The following is a 17,682-nucleotide window of genomic DNA, read 5'->3' on the forward strand; positions in this document are numbered from 1 at the left end:
GCGCGTCGAGCAGCATCTGTCGGGGGAAAGCAATTGTTGATGTTTCAAGTCGAAACCCTGCAGGGGACTGAATTCCTTTCCTCCCACCGATGCTGCTCGACTTGCTGAGTTCCTCCAGCAGATTGTTTGTTGCTCCAGATTCCAGTCATGTGTCTCCAAAGTTTCATTCAACTGCAACATGACTTATACTCTATGGCCTTGGCAATGAAGGCAAGCATGCCATACGCCTTCTTTACCAGTCTGTCTGCTTGTGTGGCCACTTCAGGGGCAATGTTTTGAGGGCTGGCTCTTCTGGATGACCAGGGCGGGTTTTTCTGACAGTCCACAGGCATAGTTGGTTCTCTCCAAGCCTGGTAGGAGGGGGTGTGACAATTGTCCATCCACTTCCTGGAGGATGTCGCAAACAGCTCAGCCTTCCCGCCCCGTTCACGGGGATACAATCAGCCACTTGCCCCGCAGGGTTGGCTACACTGCAGCTCTTCCTCTGCAGGCAGGAGGAGGTGAGCGTCACAGGCTGGGAGTTATCCAGGCTGGGGGCGCGTTTTGTCTGGGTTTGGAAACATTCTGCAAACCCTCCGGATCAGGGGGCGCGCCCCCGAGAGGATGCACGCACCGGGAGCGCGCTCTCAGCAACGTGCACCCTTTCTTGCGAGCTTGGTCGCGCCTGCGTCCGCGGGAGCGCGCCCTCTGGACAGCTGCACGCTTTGTGGCCGGGTCGGGGGCGCGCAGGTTGGTTTCACTTTCGTTGTGCGGGCGGGGACGGCGGATGCAGCGTGGGATCTGGTGCACGGTGAGTGCGGAGCGGAGCGGAGCCCGGGGACAGCGCTGCGGGGCCGCTCACTTCACCACCGACCCAGCGCTCCCGTTGCATCAACCCCGCTCGGTGCAAAGCGCCGCGCCCTGTCTGCATTGGGCCGGCTTTGTGGCAGCTCGGCCGTGCTCTTGTTGCGCAGCCCTTGTTATTGTTTGATGCATAAGTATTGTCTTATTTTCGTTTGTTGATGCCCGTTAATTATTTCCATCAAATCCGAGGCTCTCGGCTCGTTCTCCAACCATTTAGCGCAGGCAATACGAGAAATTGAGGCATCGGTTGTTTGCATTAACATGTGTTTGACCCAGCTGGTTTGCGTTAGTGTTTTGCTCGCCACAGGAATCTCCTCCCTGTCTCATTCATTCAGCTGAGTATTGGATTGTAGCAGACCAAACCTCTTTGGTCTCCACCCCAAGCTCAGTCCTGATGCAGAGCCTGACCCGCTGCCTTCTGTGCCCCTATTGTTGTGATCCCACCCCTCTGCCTGACACTGGGACTGGACTGTTTACAATCTGGGCGTCGCTCCTGATCAACGCAAGCCTCAGACAGTACGTCTCCACCACTACCCGAGGCTCCTACTTCTGTTGTCAAAACAGAAAATGCTGGTCAGGCAGCATCTGTGGAGAGAGAACCAGGGCTAGCGTTTGGTCCGGAATCTCATTCCACAGATGCTGTCTGACCTGCTGAGTGTTTCCAGCATTTTCTGTTTTTATTTCAGATTTCCAACTTCTGTAGTTGTTTGATTATTTTTTAAATTCATCTCTGTTGTGTTGTGTAACTCCACACCCACACCCTTGCCTGCTGTGGACACCTTTGTGGTTCTGTTACCTTTAGATTTAACCATTACACCTGTGACATTCCTCATTCCACCCACTGTAGATTTGGGATCATCTAAAATTTCTCCCTTGAACCAGCTGCTGTTCACTCACTCTCTCTATTTCATCTCACCTATCACCTGCCTGCGTGTGCTCCTCCCTCTCCCCCCATTCTGGCTTCTGCCCTCTTCCTTTCCAGTCCTGATGAAGGGTCTCAACCCCAAACATTGACTGTTTATTTCCCTCCATAGATGCTGCCTGACCTCCAACACTTCTTGTGTATTGCTCCAGATTCCAGCATCTGCAGAATTTCTTGTGTCCCTGTATTTCCCAACCCACTTTGACTCCTGGTAGGAGCTGTTTTTGTTTTGAAACCCTCAACCTTGTTTCCAACATTCCCTTCCCCTGCCGTGGAAATTCCCCTCCCTGTTTCTGTAATCACCAGCTTAAACAATTCTTCCAGTATCTCTGCACCTCTGTATTTACCTTTCTGATGGTATCACTTTACCATTAGCAACAGTACTAATAAACGAGAAAGTGTTGGAAACACTTGACAGAGCAGGCAGCAGAAAGAGAAACTGACTTAGCATTTTGCTCTGTTTCCCACAAATGCTGAGTGTTTCCAGCGCTTTCTATTTATATTTCAGATTTCTGGCATCTGCAGTTTTTCTTTTATTTTCATTGCCAGCTGTGGCCAAGCTCTGTCAAGACTACCCTGTTTTAAGATGCTCCTTAATATCCACAGCTGTATAAAGCACTTGTTAGAACATTTTTGGAAGACTGAACAGATAGACTTGGAGAGACGGCAGTGAATGCAAGGGGTTAAATTATAAGAACAAATAATGTGAACTTGGATTGTATTCCTTGGGGGTTTAGAAGGTTAAGGGATGATTTGGAGATTTTGAAGGGATTGTAAGAGAGAGACTAGTTCTGCTGGTTGGAGAATTCAGCATGAGGTGATAGAGTCTAAAAATTAGGGTCTTGCCTCACAGGAATGAAAGGGGAGACATTTCTCCATATAGACAATAGTGGAAGTTTGGAACTATCCTCTAAAAATGGCGGTTGATGCTAACTTAGTGGTTAGATTGAAACATTTCGTTTAACCAAAGCTATTGAAGGTTATGGAGATCAGTTGGGAACATGGGGTCAGCTCCCAGAACAGTTGTGGTCTCAATGAATGGTAAACAGGCTTGAGGGGTTAAACCTCCTCCTTCTGTTCCAGCTTTCTTTGACAATGTTCACTGCTCTAATATTTTTTTATGTGGCTTGGTGTCATATTTAGTTTGATAACATTCTCATGAACTGCATTTTGCTATGTTAAAGATGCTTTATGTAAATCTATGTTGTTGCTTCATTGACCCTGAGAGCCTTGATCATTTTGAGAAATTAACGAACATGGGAATCATCAAGAGAGACACTGAATGCAAAGCAGGGATGGAATGTTGAACCTTCATAAAACACTGGTTCGACCACAACTGGAGTATTGCACCCAATTGTGGTTGAAAAGCAACTCAAGTCTGGAGTTGGAGATGTTACAGGCCAATCACACATGCAGGAGAAACCAGCTGGAAGAGTCCCCCAAACCTAAATATATTGGGTTTTGTACTCATTAGACATAATGACAGTACCTCACAGGTAATGATTGGAAGATCAGGTGTGACCATGACCATGTTTGGTGTGCCTAGGTGGCAAAGTAGCCATTCTGGAACCTCTCGTGTTCTCTTGCATGAATTGGGGACACAGGACCCTCTTCATCCACCATTTCCCTTGTCTGTGTTTCAATGATGCAAAATACCTTGGCTCTGAAGATGTCTAATGGTTTCATGCCTGGACCTTTCATCTGTTGTTTCTGCTCTGAGCCACCTGGTACTTTTCACATTTCCCTCTCTGGAGCAGTGGTGGCTTGGATGTAATCCAATTAACATAACTCTTTACTCTTGGCAGTCTGGAGAGAGTGTCTACATTTGGCCACTCCATGCCAGAATGTCTCATGATCATGTCAACATTTGCTCTCTCCCAATGTTTAACAGATGTAGTAAATGCAAGTAAAAGGCTGATGAACCACTGATTGTCTTGAGCAAAAAAAAACTGCTGGAGGAACTCAGCGGGTCGAGCAGAATCTATGGAGTCCTGATGCTGGGTCTTGACCCGAAATGTCCCTCTGCCTCCACTCCACTGAGTTCCTCCAGCAGTTTTTTTGGCTCCAGATTCCATCACCTGCAGTCTCTTGTGTCTCCAATCATCTTCTTGTCAGCTTCCAAAACCCTTAAGTGAAGTGTCTTCCCTGCTGGAGGCAATCAGCTTCTGTTCTTTCAGTAGGGAGTGGTGTTTGTTTATACAGCCACACCTTAGAATATCAAACCCATTACTGCACGTGAGTTACATGTGGAAATTGAGGGCTGGATCTTGCTTGTATCAATGGTTCCTATATTAACTTTAGATTCACTAACTCACTGACTACTGCCTAACAGCCACCACACTCTGGAAAGGATGTTCTGTTCCAGAGATTTACCAGCACAGATCCAGGGATGAGGAATTTCAGCTGCCAGGATAGGCTGGAGACACAAATTGTTTTCCTTGGAATGAAGAAGGTTGAAGAGGAGATTTAATGGAAGTGAAGACTGTGAGGGGAAAAAGGAGAGCGAGGGAGAATGGAAGTGACGGACACAGATTATTCCTCGGCCTTCATGATTCTGTGATTCTCAGTTCTTCAAAATGTTGCTATGTTTATGACTTCATTTTTCACCCTCCTTTTCGCTCTCAAAAGCCTTCCCCTATTGTTTTCACAAGCTTCAGTCACCTTTCTGGACAGCTCACTGCTTCGGTACCTGGGGCCAGCAGGCTATCTGATTGTGGTCATCTCTCAGGCGGGACACAACCTTGACTTCAGCAGAGGCCACAGATTGGGATTTTTGCCCCTCTCTGACTCAGCTGGTCTGGGTGTCGCTGTGTCTTCACTGTTCCTAGTGCTCCAGCTCTGAGCAGCCAACTCGATCCAGGCAGGAGACGGACCCTGCATCTGTCAACAGTTTAGCTCAACAAATGAAAGGCTTCAGGGAGCTACAAACAATTTTCTGGTGGAACTGAGGACCGGTGCGGGGTTTTGACCCGAAACGTCGACAATTCCTTTCCTCCCACAGATGCTACTCGACCTGCTGAGTTTCTCCAGCAGATTGCTCCAGGTTCCAGCATTTGCAGTCTCTTGTGTCTCCAAAGGTCTCAGGGAACCCATCGCATGTGGATTAATCAAAGAGGGTGAATCCCAAGGCTTTGCAGTTTTACTGCATCTTCTTGGGTGGTCCCTCGGGATTAGAATGACTTGCTTCCACTGAGGAGTATGTGGTTTCTTCAATGTGGGATAGCTGTTGCTCTTGATAGGGTGAGGTCTTGGTCCATTATCAAGAAGGTTTGAGACATTTGGAGACACAAATGTATAGACTTAGCTTGGGCGCGCGCGCGCGCGCACACACACACACACACACACACACACACAAACGCAATGTACACACAGGCATACTTTGACTTCTATGAACACAGGCATGTCCTATACATGTCTTCGTGTGTAACTGGGAGGTGTGATTTACAACTATACTCTGCCCCCAGCAGCATTTACAATCAGAATCTTTAGCGTGCTGTGCTTGATTGCTTTATAATGTGAATCCTAACAAACAACCATCAACAAAACCCATCTGCTGATATGACAAAGTATTACTGCTGCTCTACTGAGCTACAATAAGAACCATTTTATCAGCTGGACCGAAAAAGGACTTGTTGTCCCAACTCCTAAAGCTGTATTAAGATAAATTTGAAATGACGTAATGAAACTGCCTTTAATGTGGCTGTACTCAGTACAGAAGGCTCTCAGAAGACTGAAACCTAATATTGTTAAGTTTCAACTTGGAAGTTTCAGTTGCACTTTAACTTATATGTAACTACCTTCGTAGAAGTTTCATTTGATTGGTTGAATGGAATTTATTTATTTCAGTGTTTTCTGTGGGAGCTGTTAAAGTTACTTGATAACTGGTTGTTTCCCAGTGCAGATTATACACATAAAATTCCCCTGAACAATTCTACACATAAAATTCCCCTGGCAACTGCCCATTACTTGCCTCTAATCTAAGTGAAATATCAGCAACTAGTCCTCTGGACTCATTCAAATCAAAAAGCTAAGGAGATTTTGCAAATCAATGAATGTAAAAAATGTTTTTTAAAGTTTCTATGTATGCACCTTTTGTATAGGATAAAAGGCCTTGAGATTTTAATATAACAGTGGCAACACTTCAAAAATATTTAGCCAGCTGTGAAGGGGTTGGCATGTTTTGAAATTATGCCAGGTAGGCAAATCTTTTTCAAGGTTGAAGTGAGATTGATTGCTTTAACCAGAGTGCAGATGTATCCATTTTTCTAACCACCTTTATTTCATGCATTGAAGTGTGTAGAAACCGGAAGCCTGTACAACTGTAAAATGTGCAGCTTGAAAGATCGTGCTTAAGTGACACAGTTTGTTTTGTGTAAGTGTTAGGAGTCTGAAATCCCCTGGCCTGCAGATTATATAGGTGAGTCTTAATTTAACTATTTTTTGTGTATAGGACAGACTTTCATTTCTCTTTTCTTTTTGAGTTTGGTACATCTGTTGTAGCTTTTAAGTGGCGTTCCCGCTTCACACCATTGTAAGGACTGTGGGGGATAGAGAATAAAATAATCGGCATCTCCCCACTGAAGTGTCAGGCAGGAATCCAGGGGTGAGTAGTGCTGGGTTGAGAGAGTGCTCAGCAGAAGGGATGGGATCCAGGGCTTCATAAATGGAAGGACTGAGGACAAAAGCAGGGAACTTTTACAAAGCTCTGGATTAGCCACAGCTGCTAGCTGGCAAGGTTGTGAAGGTCCTTGAGAGGGTGCAGACGGGATTTACCAGAACAGTTCCAGGGATGAGGAATATTAGCAATCGCAGCTTTTCCAACAGAGTTAGTTTGGGATTGCTTTCCTTGGAGCAGAGAAATTGAGGGGAGAGTTCATGGGTGGACAAGGATTAGATAAGGTGGACTGAGGAAATCCGTTCCCATTAGCCGATGGTACAAGAGACGGGGTCACAGGTATCAGGTCTTGGCCAGGGACAGGGTCGGGATGTGAGGAAGAACCTCCGTGTGTAGCAAGTGGCAATGACGTGGAACCACCTGCCGACGAGGGTGATGGAAGTGATGATCAGTGATTTCAGAGGGAAATTTGCAGTATTAGGGGGCTAGAGCAGCAAAGAGTTCTGACTGATTTACAGAGAACCAGCAAGTTCACTTGGGCTCACTGAACATCTGTTCTATCATGACTGATATTCTGTTCTGTGCATGGATGAGTTGGGTTGAAGGACTTGTTTCCGTGTTGTATGACTCTATGACTACGATTGTAACTTGTGGTATTTTCTGGTTTTATTCTTGGCTGAGTATCCCTTGTAAACAGTAAATTAGGAAAAGGCATTAGATTCCCAAGTATTGTGTTGAGATCCTGAAGTAACCAGCTCGCTAGTTGTCCCCGAGATCTGCAGGAGGAGGATGGTTATGAGAAGACCAACACCGCCCGGGACAAAGTAGTCGGTTTGATTGGCATCTCACCACCCCCGCCTGCTAAAATGTTTATTCCTTTCACCACTGGTGTACCTTGGCTGCAGCATTTACCATCCACAAAATGATCTGCAGTTACTGGCCCAGCAGCACCCAGACCTGTGACGTTACTCGTGGCAGAGTATACATTATTCTCAAACATCCTTGATTCGTCTGTTAATAGACAAGTATTCTCACTAATAGTAATTGGTAAAACAAGTTAGTTAATATATTACTGGTACAAGGTGACTGGCGAGATACATGATGTTGAATTCTCTGATCTCCTCATCCTAGACATAGGGGCTTCCTTTTGACTGGTGGTCTCTCTCGTGTCCTGGATGTAGGTTGATCTCCAAGGAGAGGTTGCACACGTGTGGGCTTTCTGCCCTTTCTTATATGATCCTTGGAGAAGTGTTTATTCACTTGATGAGTTTCGCTCTTGCTTGATCGGTTTCAGTTTGGACACCGTTGATCAGTTCAGTTTCACTACTGGCTTGATTGTCCATTTATAACTTATCAGCACCAAGTGTCATCATCTGTCTGTCCACTGATATGACCTGTGGCATTTATTGTACCTATTGTGATCTGCATTTGTTACCATCTTCTGCCTTTATGTTATGTCCTTCAGCTTATCAATTCTTCCTGCTATCTGAGTACAAGTGTGACCTGGTTCTGTGTGATCATTTGATCAAAAGGGGGCAGATGTAGCCAGGGGCTTCCAGGAGATGGATTTGCTGATGAGGGGTAGTGCCCAGTTCTGGACTCGTGGAAGCATCATGGAGCTGGCAATGTGGTGAACTTCACAAAATAGGGTGTGAAGGAAAACCACAGAAGCAAAGTATGATCAAATCAGTGGACAGGTGATGACGTTTGGTGCTGGTAAGTTATAAACAGATAGTCAAGCCAGCACTGGAACTGAACTGATCAATGACGTCCGGACTGAAAGTAATCAAACAAGGGCAAGTGAATAAACAACTCTCCAAGGAGGGACGGAAAGTCCACATTGTCGCGACCTGTCGCAAAGAGAGAGTCCCCTACGTGTGGGACGCAAGAGAGACCGAGCGTCAAGAGCGAAGAGGAAACTGCTGCGTCTGGGACGTGGAGACCAGACCTGGAGAGTTCAACATCGTACACCCAGTCAGTCACCTTGTACGGGTAATAATCTAACTAACTTGTTTTAGTAAATGTTTTGGTAAGCGTTGTTGGTGAGAATACTTGTTTATTTAGAGAGAAGTGAAGAAAGTTTTGAGTATAGAACGCATGCTCGGCCTTAGGCTCTCTATCTGTCTGCAGTGTTGTCACAGGATACGGGCTACGCATTGGGGGGTGGGTATTAAGTGCTGACCTTTCTGGGATCACCCATAAACTCTGAATGAATAAAAAAACAGTTCCAATTAATCACAGAATGCTAATGTAGCTTTTGACATCTGGTAAAATTTCCATTGCCGTTCTTCTCAATCGACAGAATTTTTGCAGGCCAGCAGTCAGGTCACTGTGGCTTATTAGCGCCAACAGTTTGGTCAACAAATCTGTGCAGCCGAGGTGCTTTACATTGGGCTTAGTTATTTCTCAGAGTCACAGCATTGCCAGGAGACGTGAGTGTTTTGTATCTTTTACAAGCTGTGATCTGTGACTCGATGAACCAATAGTCTTTTTCCTTTTAAAGCCTCGACCTTTTATAATCATAGAGAACAGAATCATAGAAACGTGCAGCCCAGCAGGAGGCCATTTGGCCCATTGTGTTTGTGCTAGCCAGAAAGAGAGCCATGAAGAATCACAGCCTGCTATTTTCCAATGTTTTCTGTGAGCCCAGGCTCCAGGTCTGTCTCCCTGTTTATCCAAGTACCTATTGAATGTGATGCGGATTTCTACTTTCACCCTTCTTCTAGCTACATGTAAAAACCAGAATCAAGGGGTTTCAGTCCAGGTTTAGTCCTCCACTATAAGGATGTTCTGTGATTTGGGGCTCTAATCTCAAACTATTAATGTCTCTGCACTTATGTGTTGGGTGTTGTAAGTGTAATGTGATGTGTGCTTGTTTATTCAGTTTCATCTGTAACCTTCAAGCATTCATTGTACACACAAGTCACAGTTCCTGTTTTTCAGGACAGCTGTTGCCTTTTTATATTTGAGCTGTCAGGCCTGTGACCGCACTCTGGAACAGTTCCTGTGTGTAGCCCCCAGGAAGTCTCGGCAACTGTTTGTAGTTTGCCCTGGTCGCTCATTTGCTTCAAGTGGATGACATTTTAGTATTTTGTTTTTGCTTTAAAAACTGCAAGCAGTTTAGAGAATGAATTGTCCCAGCCGATTAGAAGGATTTAGGGAGGAACAGAATTGGCTTGAAGCTGAAGGGTAAGGCCTGATGTATGTTAGATATCACACAGTGATTCCTTACCCCAGATATTTAGGGGTCAGGGTGACCACTGGACCAGGAGGAGAGCAGACAGGCTGTCCAATGCCTTGGAGGGAGAGGTTATGAGGTTGGTCAGTGTGTGGCCTGGGTGTGGGAGAAGAGGTCGGTGCCCAAGAGGCAAAACTTCACCCACAGGTTCCAGGCCCACTCGTCAGATGGAGCTGGAGGTTTGCTCTGTTTCCATGCCTGCCCGGGGCCTTGGCCTGGACCCTCTGGTAGTTCCCACTCAGCCAGTGCCAGGCTTGACTCGGCTTCTGAGGCAGGATTCTCCTGTCTGTGAGTGACGATGCCCAACTTACTGAGATCTCGTCTGATCTTTGGGTCATAGTCACAGAGTTGTATAGCACGGAAACAGGCCCTTTGGTCCAACTTGCCCATGCTGATCATGACGCACACCAGATTTGTCCCATATCCCTCTAAACCCCTCCTATCCATGAACTTGTCCAAATATCTTTTGAATGCTGTTACTGTACCTGCATCTTGATCATTATATCGGAGTTTTAGTCTTCATCTGCATTCTCGAGTGGTTCTCGAGCTCACCGTTAACCAAAGCCTGTGGCGTATCATTGAGCATCACTCCACAGTTAATATATCTTTATTAGTCACATGTACATTGAAACACACAGTGAAATACATCTTTTGCATAGAGTGTTCTGGGGGCAGCCCGCAAGTGTTGCCACGCTTCTGGTGCCAACATAGCATGCCCACAACTTCCTAACCCGTACGTCTTTGGAATGTGGTAGGAAACCAGAGCACCCGGAGGAAACCCACGCAGACACGGGGAGAACGTACAAACTCCTTACAGACAGCGGCTGGAATTGAACCCGGGTCTCTGGCGCTGTAAAGCGTTACGCTAACCGCTACACTATTATGAAATGCTCAGTTTTAACTTAAACTTAGACTTTATCTGTACATTTTATCAGCATGCAAATTATTTTATATTGCATTGTTACTCACCAGGGGGTACAAGCAGAATGGAAGATGACTCTGTTGTAACTTTTAAAAGCAAATTTAATTTATGAACTCAAAATTGCAGAGAAGAGTTGGGTGGTGGGAAGAATGGGATAGTTTTAGCATGGTTGGCTGAATGGCCATCAGTACTTTAAGGTTCTTTAGACAGAATTGTAACTATCAGTAATGGGTTAAAATGCAAGCATCTGTTCCAGATATCTGCCCAGTCTAGGAACCAACTGTACCACAGGAGGAGGTTGGTCATATGAGGATTATGATGAGGTTTCCTGCTTTGTTCCAACAGCTCATCTGTTTTGAACCCATTTTGCCCGTTTCCCAGGCCCCAGCCAAGAGACTGTTAGACAACAGGCAAGAAGAATTGTATTGGGAATCCCACTTGGATTGCTTGCTTGTGACTTGGAGGAGTCAGAGTATTTTCTCCGTATAAAACTGAGCCCTTGCCTAATCTGCCATCTAGTTATCCCCTAAGCTCGACACCCTGCCCCGTTCACCGACCACCATTCCCCAATCCTCAGCTCGGATCGCTGGGATCACCCCTTACACACCCAGTACTCTGGACCTGCTACTAGCCTGGGTTTCAGCCTTGTGAAGCAGGGTCCTGCTCGGTATTAGCCTTGGGTTTATTGGCCAGGCTGTCTATGGGAGGCATTCCTGTTTAAAAAAACCGCAGGAATCTCGTTCTTTGGGGTTACCTGTATTCACGAATGGTACCGACATAGTATTGTACCCGGGCAAAAGTTCTAGAGCTTTACAATACAGGGCAGTTTGGCCCATCAAGTGGATGCCACTGCTGGGATAGCAATCCTGTCAACCCTTTTCCCTGATCCTTTACCCACAGCCCCACAAAATACTCCCAGGTGAAGGCCCTGATTGATTCCGTTTCCAGTACTCCTGAAGGCACTGGATCCCAGATCATAACTATTCTGTGACTAAGTTTCTCCTCAGACTCCCCTGTATCGTTAGTCCTTGATCCTCCTGCCAATGGGAGCTGTTTCCCTATCTCACCCAGTCCTGGTCTTGAATGCCTCTATTAAATCCCCTCTCAACTTTCTTGCTGAGTTTATTGTTCAATGCACAAGTACAGTGAGGTACAGGTACAATGGAAAAACTCGCTTGCAGCAGTTAACACACAGTACATAAATCATACCAGCGAGTGAAGAAAAAAAATACTGTGCAAAACAAGAGATTAGTACAAAAAAAAAGTCAAAGTCCATGGTAGTGCAAGAGATGGTCCCTAGTGTTCGGTTGCTGAGGTAGGGTTGGGGTTGTGCAGATTGGTTCAAAAATCTGATGGTTGTAGGAAGGTAGCTGTTCCTGAACCTGGTGGTGTGGGACTTCAGGCTTCTGTATCTCCTGCCTGATGGCAGCAGTGAGAAGAGGGCATGACCTGGATGGTGGGGATTCTTTACTCCAGAGAGAACAACCCCAGCATCTCCAGTCCAAATCCTTCATTCCCTTCAACTTTATAGTGAATCCTTCCTGCAGTGTAATCAATGTGGTGACCAAAATTGGGTGCAGTACCTGTTGTGGCCTTGCTCTTGTGTAGATTCAATATAATTCCCCTGCTTTTGTCCTCTATGCCTCTTTTTATGATCCCCAGTTTCCTGTGAGCTTGACTAATCATTCCCTCAATATGTCCTCCCAACTTCAAAGGTTTGCACAGAATTGGGATTAGCCTTCCTGACTCGTAGCACAGCAGACTGTACATTTACCATCTGCAGGACGCTGTGCTTCAGAAACATGAGGCTTTGCTATTGAGGGACTGAATTAATATCCCACCCTGAAGAAAGGGTTTCTGAAATGTCCTGCTGTTTTTGAAATAGGACTGCTGCCCACAGACAGCATTTAAGCAAGAGGATGCACTTGGCATTCCCACTTCTCACTTGTTTCCATTTCTTTTTTAGATCAGAAACCTATTCAAAATGGGGGGAAAATCATCCAAGCCTAAGGTTACACAATGCAACAGTTTCCCTTTCTTGGAAGACAGAAATACCATTGAAACAATTAAAGAAGCTCACTCCTTCTTCATTCTACGAGGCCTTCCAGGCAGCGGGAAGTCTACTATTGCCAAAAAGATCACAGAAAAGTATTCGTCGATTTCTGCCATCGCTTCTGCGGATGACTTGGGGATCGCTCCCCTGGTGGAGGAATCTGAGGCCGACGGCAGTAGGTACAACAAGTTGGACCAGCAAATCCAGCAGTATTTTGAAGAAGATAGAAAGGTCATCGTGGTTGATGACACCCACCATGATTCGAACCGCCTGGACTATCTCTTTGATCTTGCCAGTGGCAAGGACTACATTGTCTTCATTGTTAACCCTGGGACGGAGAGGAGCAACAACCTCCCATTATTGGTGAAATCCAGCCAATGGAAGTTGTCTCTGGAGAAGCTGCAACTGCTGGAGCCAGCCTTGAAGAAGAGCGTTATCCCATTCTTCTTTGGCTGGTTCTTGGTGAAACAGGATGCGGAGAAGCTGCGCAACATTGCAATGGAGTTCTTGGATCAGCTCAGCAAAAATGAGACATTTCTGAAAGAGTTTGTAAAATGTATGTGGTCTTTTCTGTTGTGATTTTTTTTCTTTTTGGTAGGGGTGTGGGGGTAAGCTTTGTCTCACAGTCACACTACTGGCTGATTTAATTCTCCTGCTGAAATTGCTTTGAATGCTAAGTGAAGCATTGCTTTATATAATCCAGTGACCTGCCTCTTCCTGAATACTGAGGCAGGATTACGAGGTTGTTCAGGATTGTCTCCTTTCACTGTTGGCAAGCTGTTTGACTGTAGAGGCATCACAACAATGTCTATTGCAGTCCTTTACCGACAGCAGAGGAAGTTGCTGCTAGCTTGAGGAGTGTGGGTGAAAGGAAGTGCGATTGGAGTGTGGGTGAGCCTTTAAGCACAGATCTGATGAATAAATGATAGAATTCAAGACATATGCAACAGCAAGGTGGCCCTTCAGCCCATTATGTCCATGCTGGCCAATCACCATAAGTAAAATAAAGCAAAGAAAGCATACTGTGCAGTAAATGTGGTTTTGTTTACCGCAGATGTGAAATGGGATTCCAACGAGGACTTCAACCTGCAGGAGTATTTCAAGAAGAAGCCCAGTGTGCTGCATTGTACAACAATGTTCTGCGACTATGGAAAGGTTCCAAATTCTGAATCTTATGCTAGGGCCAAGGTTGGTAACTAGTTCTTCAATTGTGACTCTCTTACAGATCCAAGTTGACAAGAAGTTCAAGTTTATTGCCCTGGGCATACATACCCAGTGTATAAATGCCATCAAAATTAGCTTCTTGCTGCAGCAGCACAGTATGTTACAAACATCAATTCCATGAACTTAAATTAACAAATTATACATGACTTGCACGACACAGTAAACAAAAATAAATATGACAACATTGGTGCAAGTTGAGGGAAATATAGTCGGAAGTAGAACCAGGGTTTTTCAGGTCAGTTCTAGAATGAACGGCAGTGGGGAAGAAGCTGTTGTTGAACTTGAGGTTTGGGGTCTTCAGGCTCCTGTACCTCCTGCCTGATGGCAGCATCGAGAAGGAGGCATGGCCCAGATGGTGAGGGTCCTTAATGATGGATGTTGCCACCACCTCTTGTAGATGTCTTTGTTGGTGGGGAGAGCTGTACCCGTGATGGAACTGGCTGACTCCACCATACTCTGTAGCCTCTTGCATTCCTGTGCACTGGAGTTCCCATACCAGGCCATGATGCAACCAATCAGAATGCTTTCCACTGTATATCTGTAAAAGATTTTTTTTAAAGAGTCTTTGATGACATACCAAATCTCCCTAAATTTCCAAGAAAGTAGAGACACTGCTGTGCCCCCTTCATAGTTGTATCTATGTGCTGGAAGAACTGGAGGCGATACTACTGGACGAGTGCCTACCAGCTGCTTCTGTGTACGGTTTTAGCCCAGGTACTTCCTTCTCTCAGCTTCACTGGTTAGCATCTTAATTATAATGTTGGCTGGAGAAATGTGCTAATTCATTTAGACAAATTTGAAACAGTCATACACAATATTTCAGAAGGATTTCTTTCCAGCTCCAGGAACCAGTATTCCATTTCTCGGTCCAGTTATCTGGAGCTTGTGTGTGCCAGATTTGGTACGTCACCAAAGACACTTGCAAATTTCTACATATGTATGATGGAGAGCATTCTGACTGGTTGCATCATTGCCTGATATAGGAACTCCAGTGTGCAGGATTGAAAGAGGCTGCAGAGGGCTGTAGACTCAGCCAGCTCCATCACGGGCACAACGCTCCCTGTCATCGAGGATATCTTCAAGAGGCGGTGCCTCAAGAAGGCAGCATCCATCACTAAGGACCCTCACCATCCGGGCATGCCCTCTTTTCATTACTACCGTTGCAGAGGAGATACAGGAGCCTGAAGACCCACACTCAACATTTTAGGAACAGCTTCTTCCCTTCCTCCATCAGATTTCTGAACGGTCCATGAACACTACCTCGTTATTCCTCTTTTGTACTATTTATTTTATTTTTGGTAACTTATAGTAATTTTTATGTCTTGTACTACTGCTGCTGCAAAACAACAGATGTCAGTGGTAATAAACCTGATTCTGACTCTGTGGGGTTAGTTTTGTAGAGCTTTGAAGGAGGTGCAAGCTGACAGGACACATTTTTGGAAGAGCACATCATTACACCCCCTCTGTGTTTATACACTGATGGTCCTGCACGAAGTTTGATGATCAGGAGTTGAATGATCATCTATTTGAGTGGCTGAATCAAGAGTTGGTTTTCAGTCCGAGCACTCTATAATTGTAAATGAGGTGATGGTGTTGTAGTGTTTTTCGATGATGGGTTGAGTAAGAAGCCAGGGAGCCTCCTTGTTATATAGTCAGATAGTAAGTCCAGCCCCTATCTCATGACATAACCTGAGTCAACAGATTAATGTAATGTTCCCTCGGTGCCACCCAACTTGATTCACGCCATCAGACAGTGATGCTGAGCAAATCTAATGTGGCTTCAAAGATGCGCTCTGGAAGTAGCCACACTTTTGGACAAGCAGAGTATCTAGAACATTGACATCTGTTTGCCCCCCCCAAAAAATCAGGATACAGCCTATCAGCAAATTACTGTCCCATCAGTGTCCTCCAGTCACTAGTCAAGTGACGGGAAGTGTCCTCAACACTGTCATCAAGCAGCAAGCTGGGCTCCTTCTGGATTCTATTCCATTTGTAACTCCTCAGTAAATTCTAGACAACATTCAGGCATGGGCTGATGTGGCAAGTAACATTGTGCCACGATAGTGTCAGGCAATGACCATCTCCAATGAGAGTTGCAACATCTACTCTTGACTTTCAATGACACTACCATTGCCGAGTATCGACTTCTTGGTGGTTGATTTTGCCCAGAAACTTATCTGGACCAGCCACATAAATGCCGTAGTTGAGAGCTGGGCAGAGGCTGGCTACCCTGTGGCACTTAATCATCTCCTACCACCTCCAAAGCCCTTCCATCATCTACGAGACAGAACACTTCCCACTTGCCTTGATGGGTTCAGCCCCAACAACTCTGAAGCTCACCACCATCCAGGACAGAGCAGTCTGTATGATTGTGATGGGCCAGACAACCTTGCTTTGTGCTGCACGTTATTTTCTTAAAAAGAGCAATAGTCATTGATATAGCACCTTGCACATCCCTTTCAGGACACCATTGGGCTGCACTTAGAAATATAGTCACTTGTCATCTAGGAAATGCAGGAAGCATTTTGCACACAGCAGACTCCCTGAAATGAATGTGATGCAATGATGTTAATTACACCAGTATATCAGAAAACCAAGTTCCAATTAGTCAAGGTGGATGTTGTGATAAATAACTGTGTTTCCCTGCTTAGGTTGTTGAACAATCCCTTTCGAAGGCCTTTGTCCTGAAGGTTTCGGCATTGTTTATCACACCCAGGACAGTGGGAGCCCGTGTTTTGCTGAACGAGCAACAGCAGCAGCTCTGGCCTGAGGTAAAAGAGCATGAAGATGCAGATAGTTCTGGAGATAAGATTGAGCTGCCACATAGCAGCAGATCCCACATCACACTGGCATGTGCTCCTGGAGTGCAGGCAGTTCAGACTGGACTCGATCTGCTCGATATTTTAAAGGCAGAGAAAACAAAAGCCGCCTCTGAATGTCAAGTCACGTTGGAACAAGGTCAGCTTTGTTGCCTAGGTGAAGGGAGGTGGATAGTCAACCTGTCCAACGCAATTGATGTGAACACCCTTTTCTCTGGGTTTTATGCAAAAAAAACCACCATTGAATGAAAGGGAGTTTAAAAACGAACAAATTTTATTTGTGTCATGAGACACAAAAACTTTTAAGTCAAAATCTGTGTTACATTTAATGTAATCTCTTCCAAACACATTAAGAGCCTATTTTTTAACCGTTGGGCTGGACTTCTCTAATTTTTTTTTATAAAATTGTTTTTGATCTGTAATTGTAATATTCTGGTAGGTCATATGCTTTGCTTTAAGTGTGACCACATGCCTGGTGTTTAATTCTAATGCAAAGATCAATTGGTGATTTAACCAAGGCAAGGCTGCATTTATCAGCGAATGAGTTCTGGGGGCTCCTCCATGCAAGTTTAGGGGTTCAGGTGGAAGAGGGAGCATGAGTTTGTCTATTGTGGCAATCTAGTCCTACAAATCAGACAAGCTTTATGTTAAAATAAGAACTCTATGCCCGTTTCCAAGAGATGGATATAGTGTGGATATATGGATATAGTTAAGCATCTTACTGGGCTTTTTTTGTAAGTATCCAGAATCACATTGCCTTTATTGCTATCTGGAATTAATGATTCAATAAATGAATTACAACAACCTGTTTCATCAACATATTTTGATTACACCTCACACAATCATATGCTGGATAATTTATTTGCTACCTTGGCCACAATGGTGGTAGATCTATTGTGTGTGATAAGTCAGCAGAACACCTTGCTAAATGGTACTGTTGGCTAATCATACCAAAAGCATTGGGAGGGAGCAAGGATCAGTGTTGAAAGTGAACGTTTTTGGGTCAGAAGAGCATTATCTTTCACTATGAATGTGTACCTCCTTAT

At 45.1% G+C, this 17,682-nt stretch overlaps 1 protein-coding gene across 7 annotated transcripts; it reads left to right on the forward strand.

The window, feature by feature from the left end:
* The first annotated feature begins 393 nt into the window (after positions 1–393).
* LOC127582974 (2',3'-cyclic-nucleotide 3'-phosphodiesterase-like) lies at positions 394–17,434 on the forward strand. 7 transcript variants are annotated; one of them, XM_052038641.1, is made up of 4 exons: positions 394–500; positions 12,507–13,149; positions 13,648–13,781; positions 16,469–17,434. In XM_052038641.1, exons 2-4 carry the CDS (start codon positions 12,525–12,527, stop codon positions 16,883–16,885), a joined length of 1,176 nt encoding a protein of 391 aa, XP_051894601.1. In that variant the 5' UTR covers positions 394–500; positions 12,507–12,524; the 3' UTR covers positions 16,886–17,434. The 7 variants fall into 7 exon arrangements, with proteins under 7 accessions (XP_051894601.1, XP_051894599.1, XP_051894600.1 ...); XM_052038639.1 differs by lacking the exon at positions 394–500 and adding an exon at positions 553–729; XM_052038640.1 differs by lacking the exon at positions 394–500 and adding an exon at positions 665–790.
* The last annotated feature ends 248 nt before the right edge of the window (positions 17,435–17,682 follow it).

Source organism: Pristis pectinata, chromosome 25, assembly GCF_009764475.1.
Source record: "Pristis pectinata isolate sPriPec2 chromosome 25, sPriPec2.1.pri, whole genome shotgun sequence".
Taxonomy (NCBI): Eukaryota; Metazoa; Chordata; class Chondrichthyes; order Rhinopristiformes; family Pristidae; genus Pristis; species Pristis pectinata.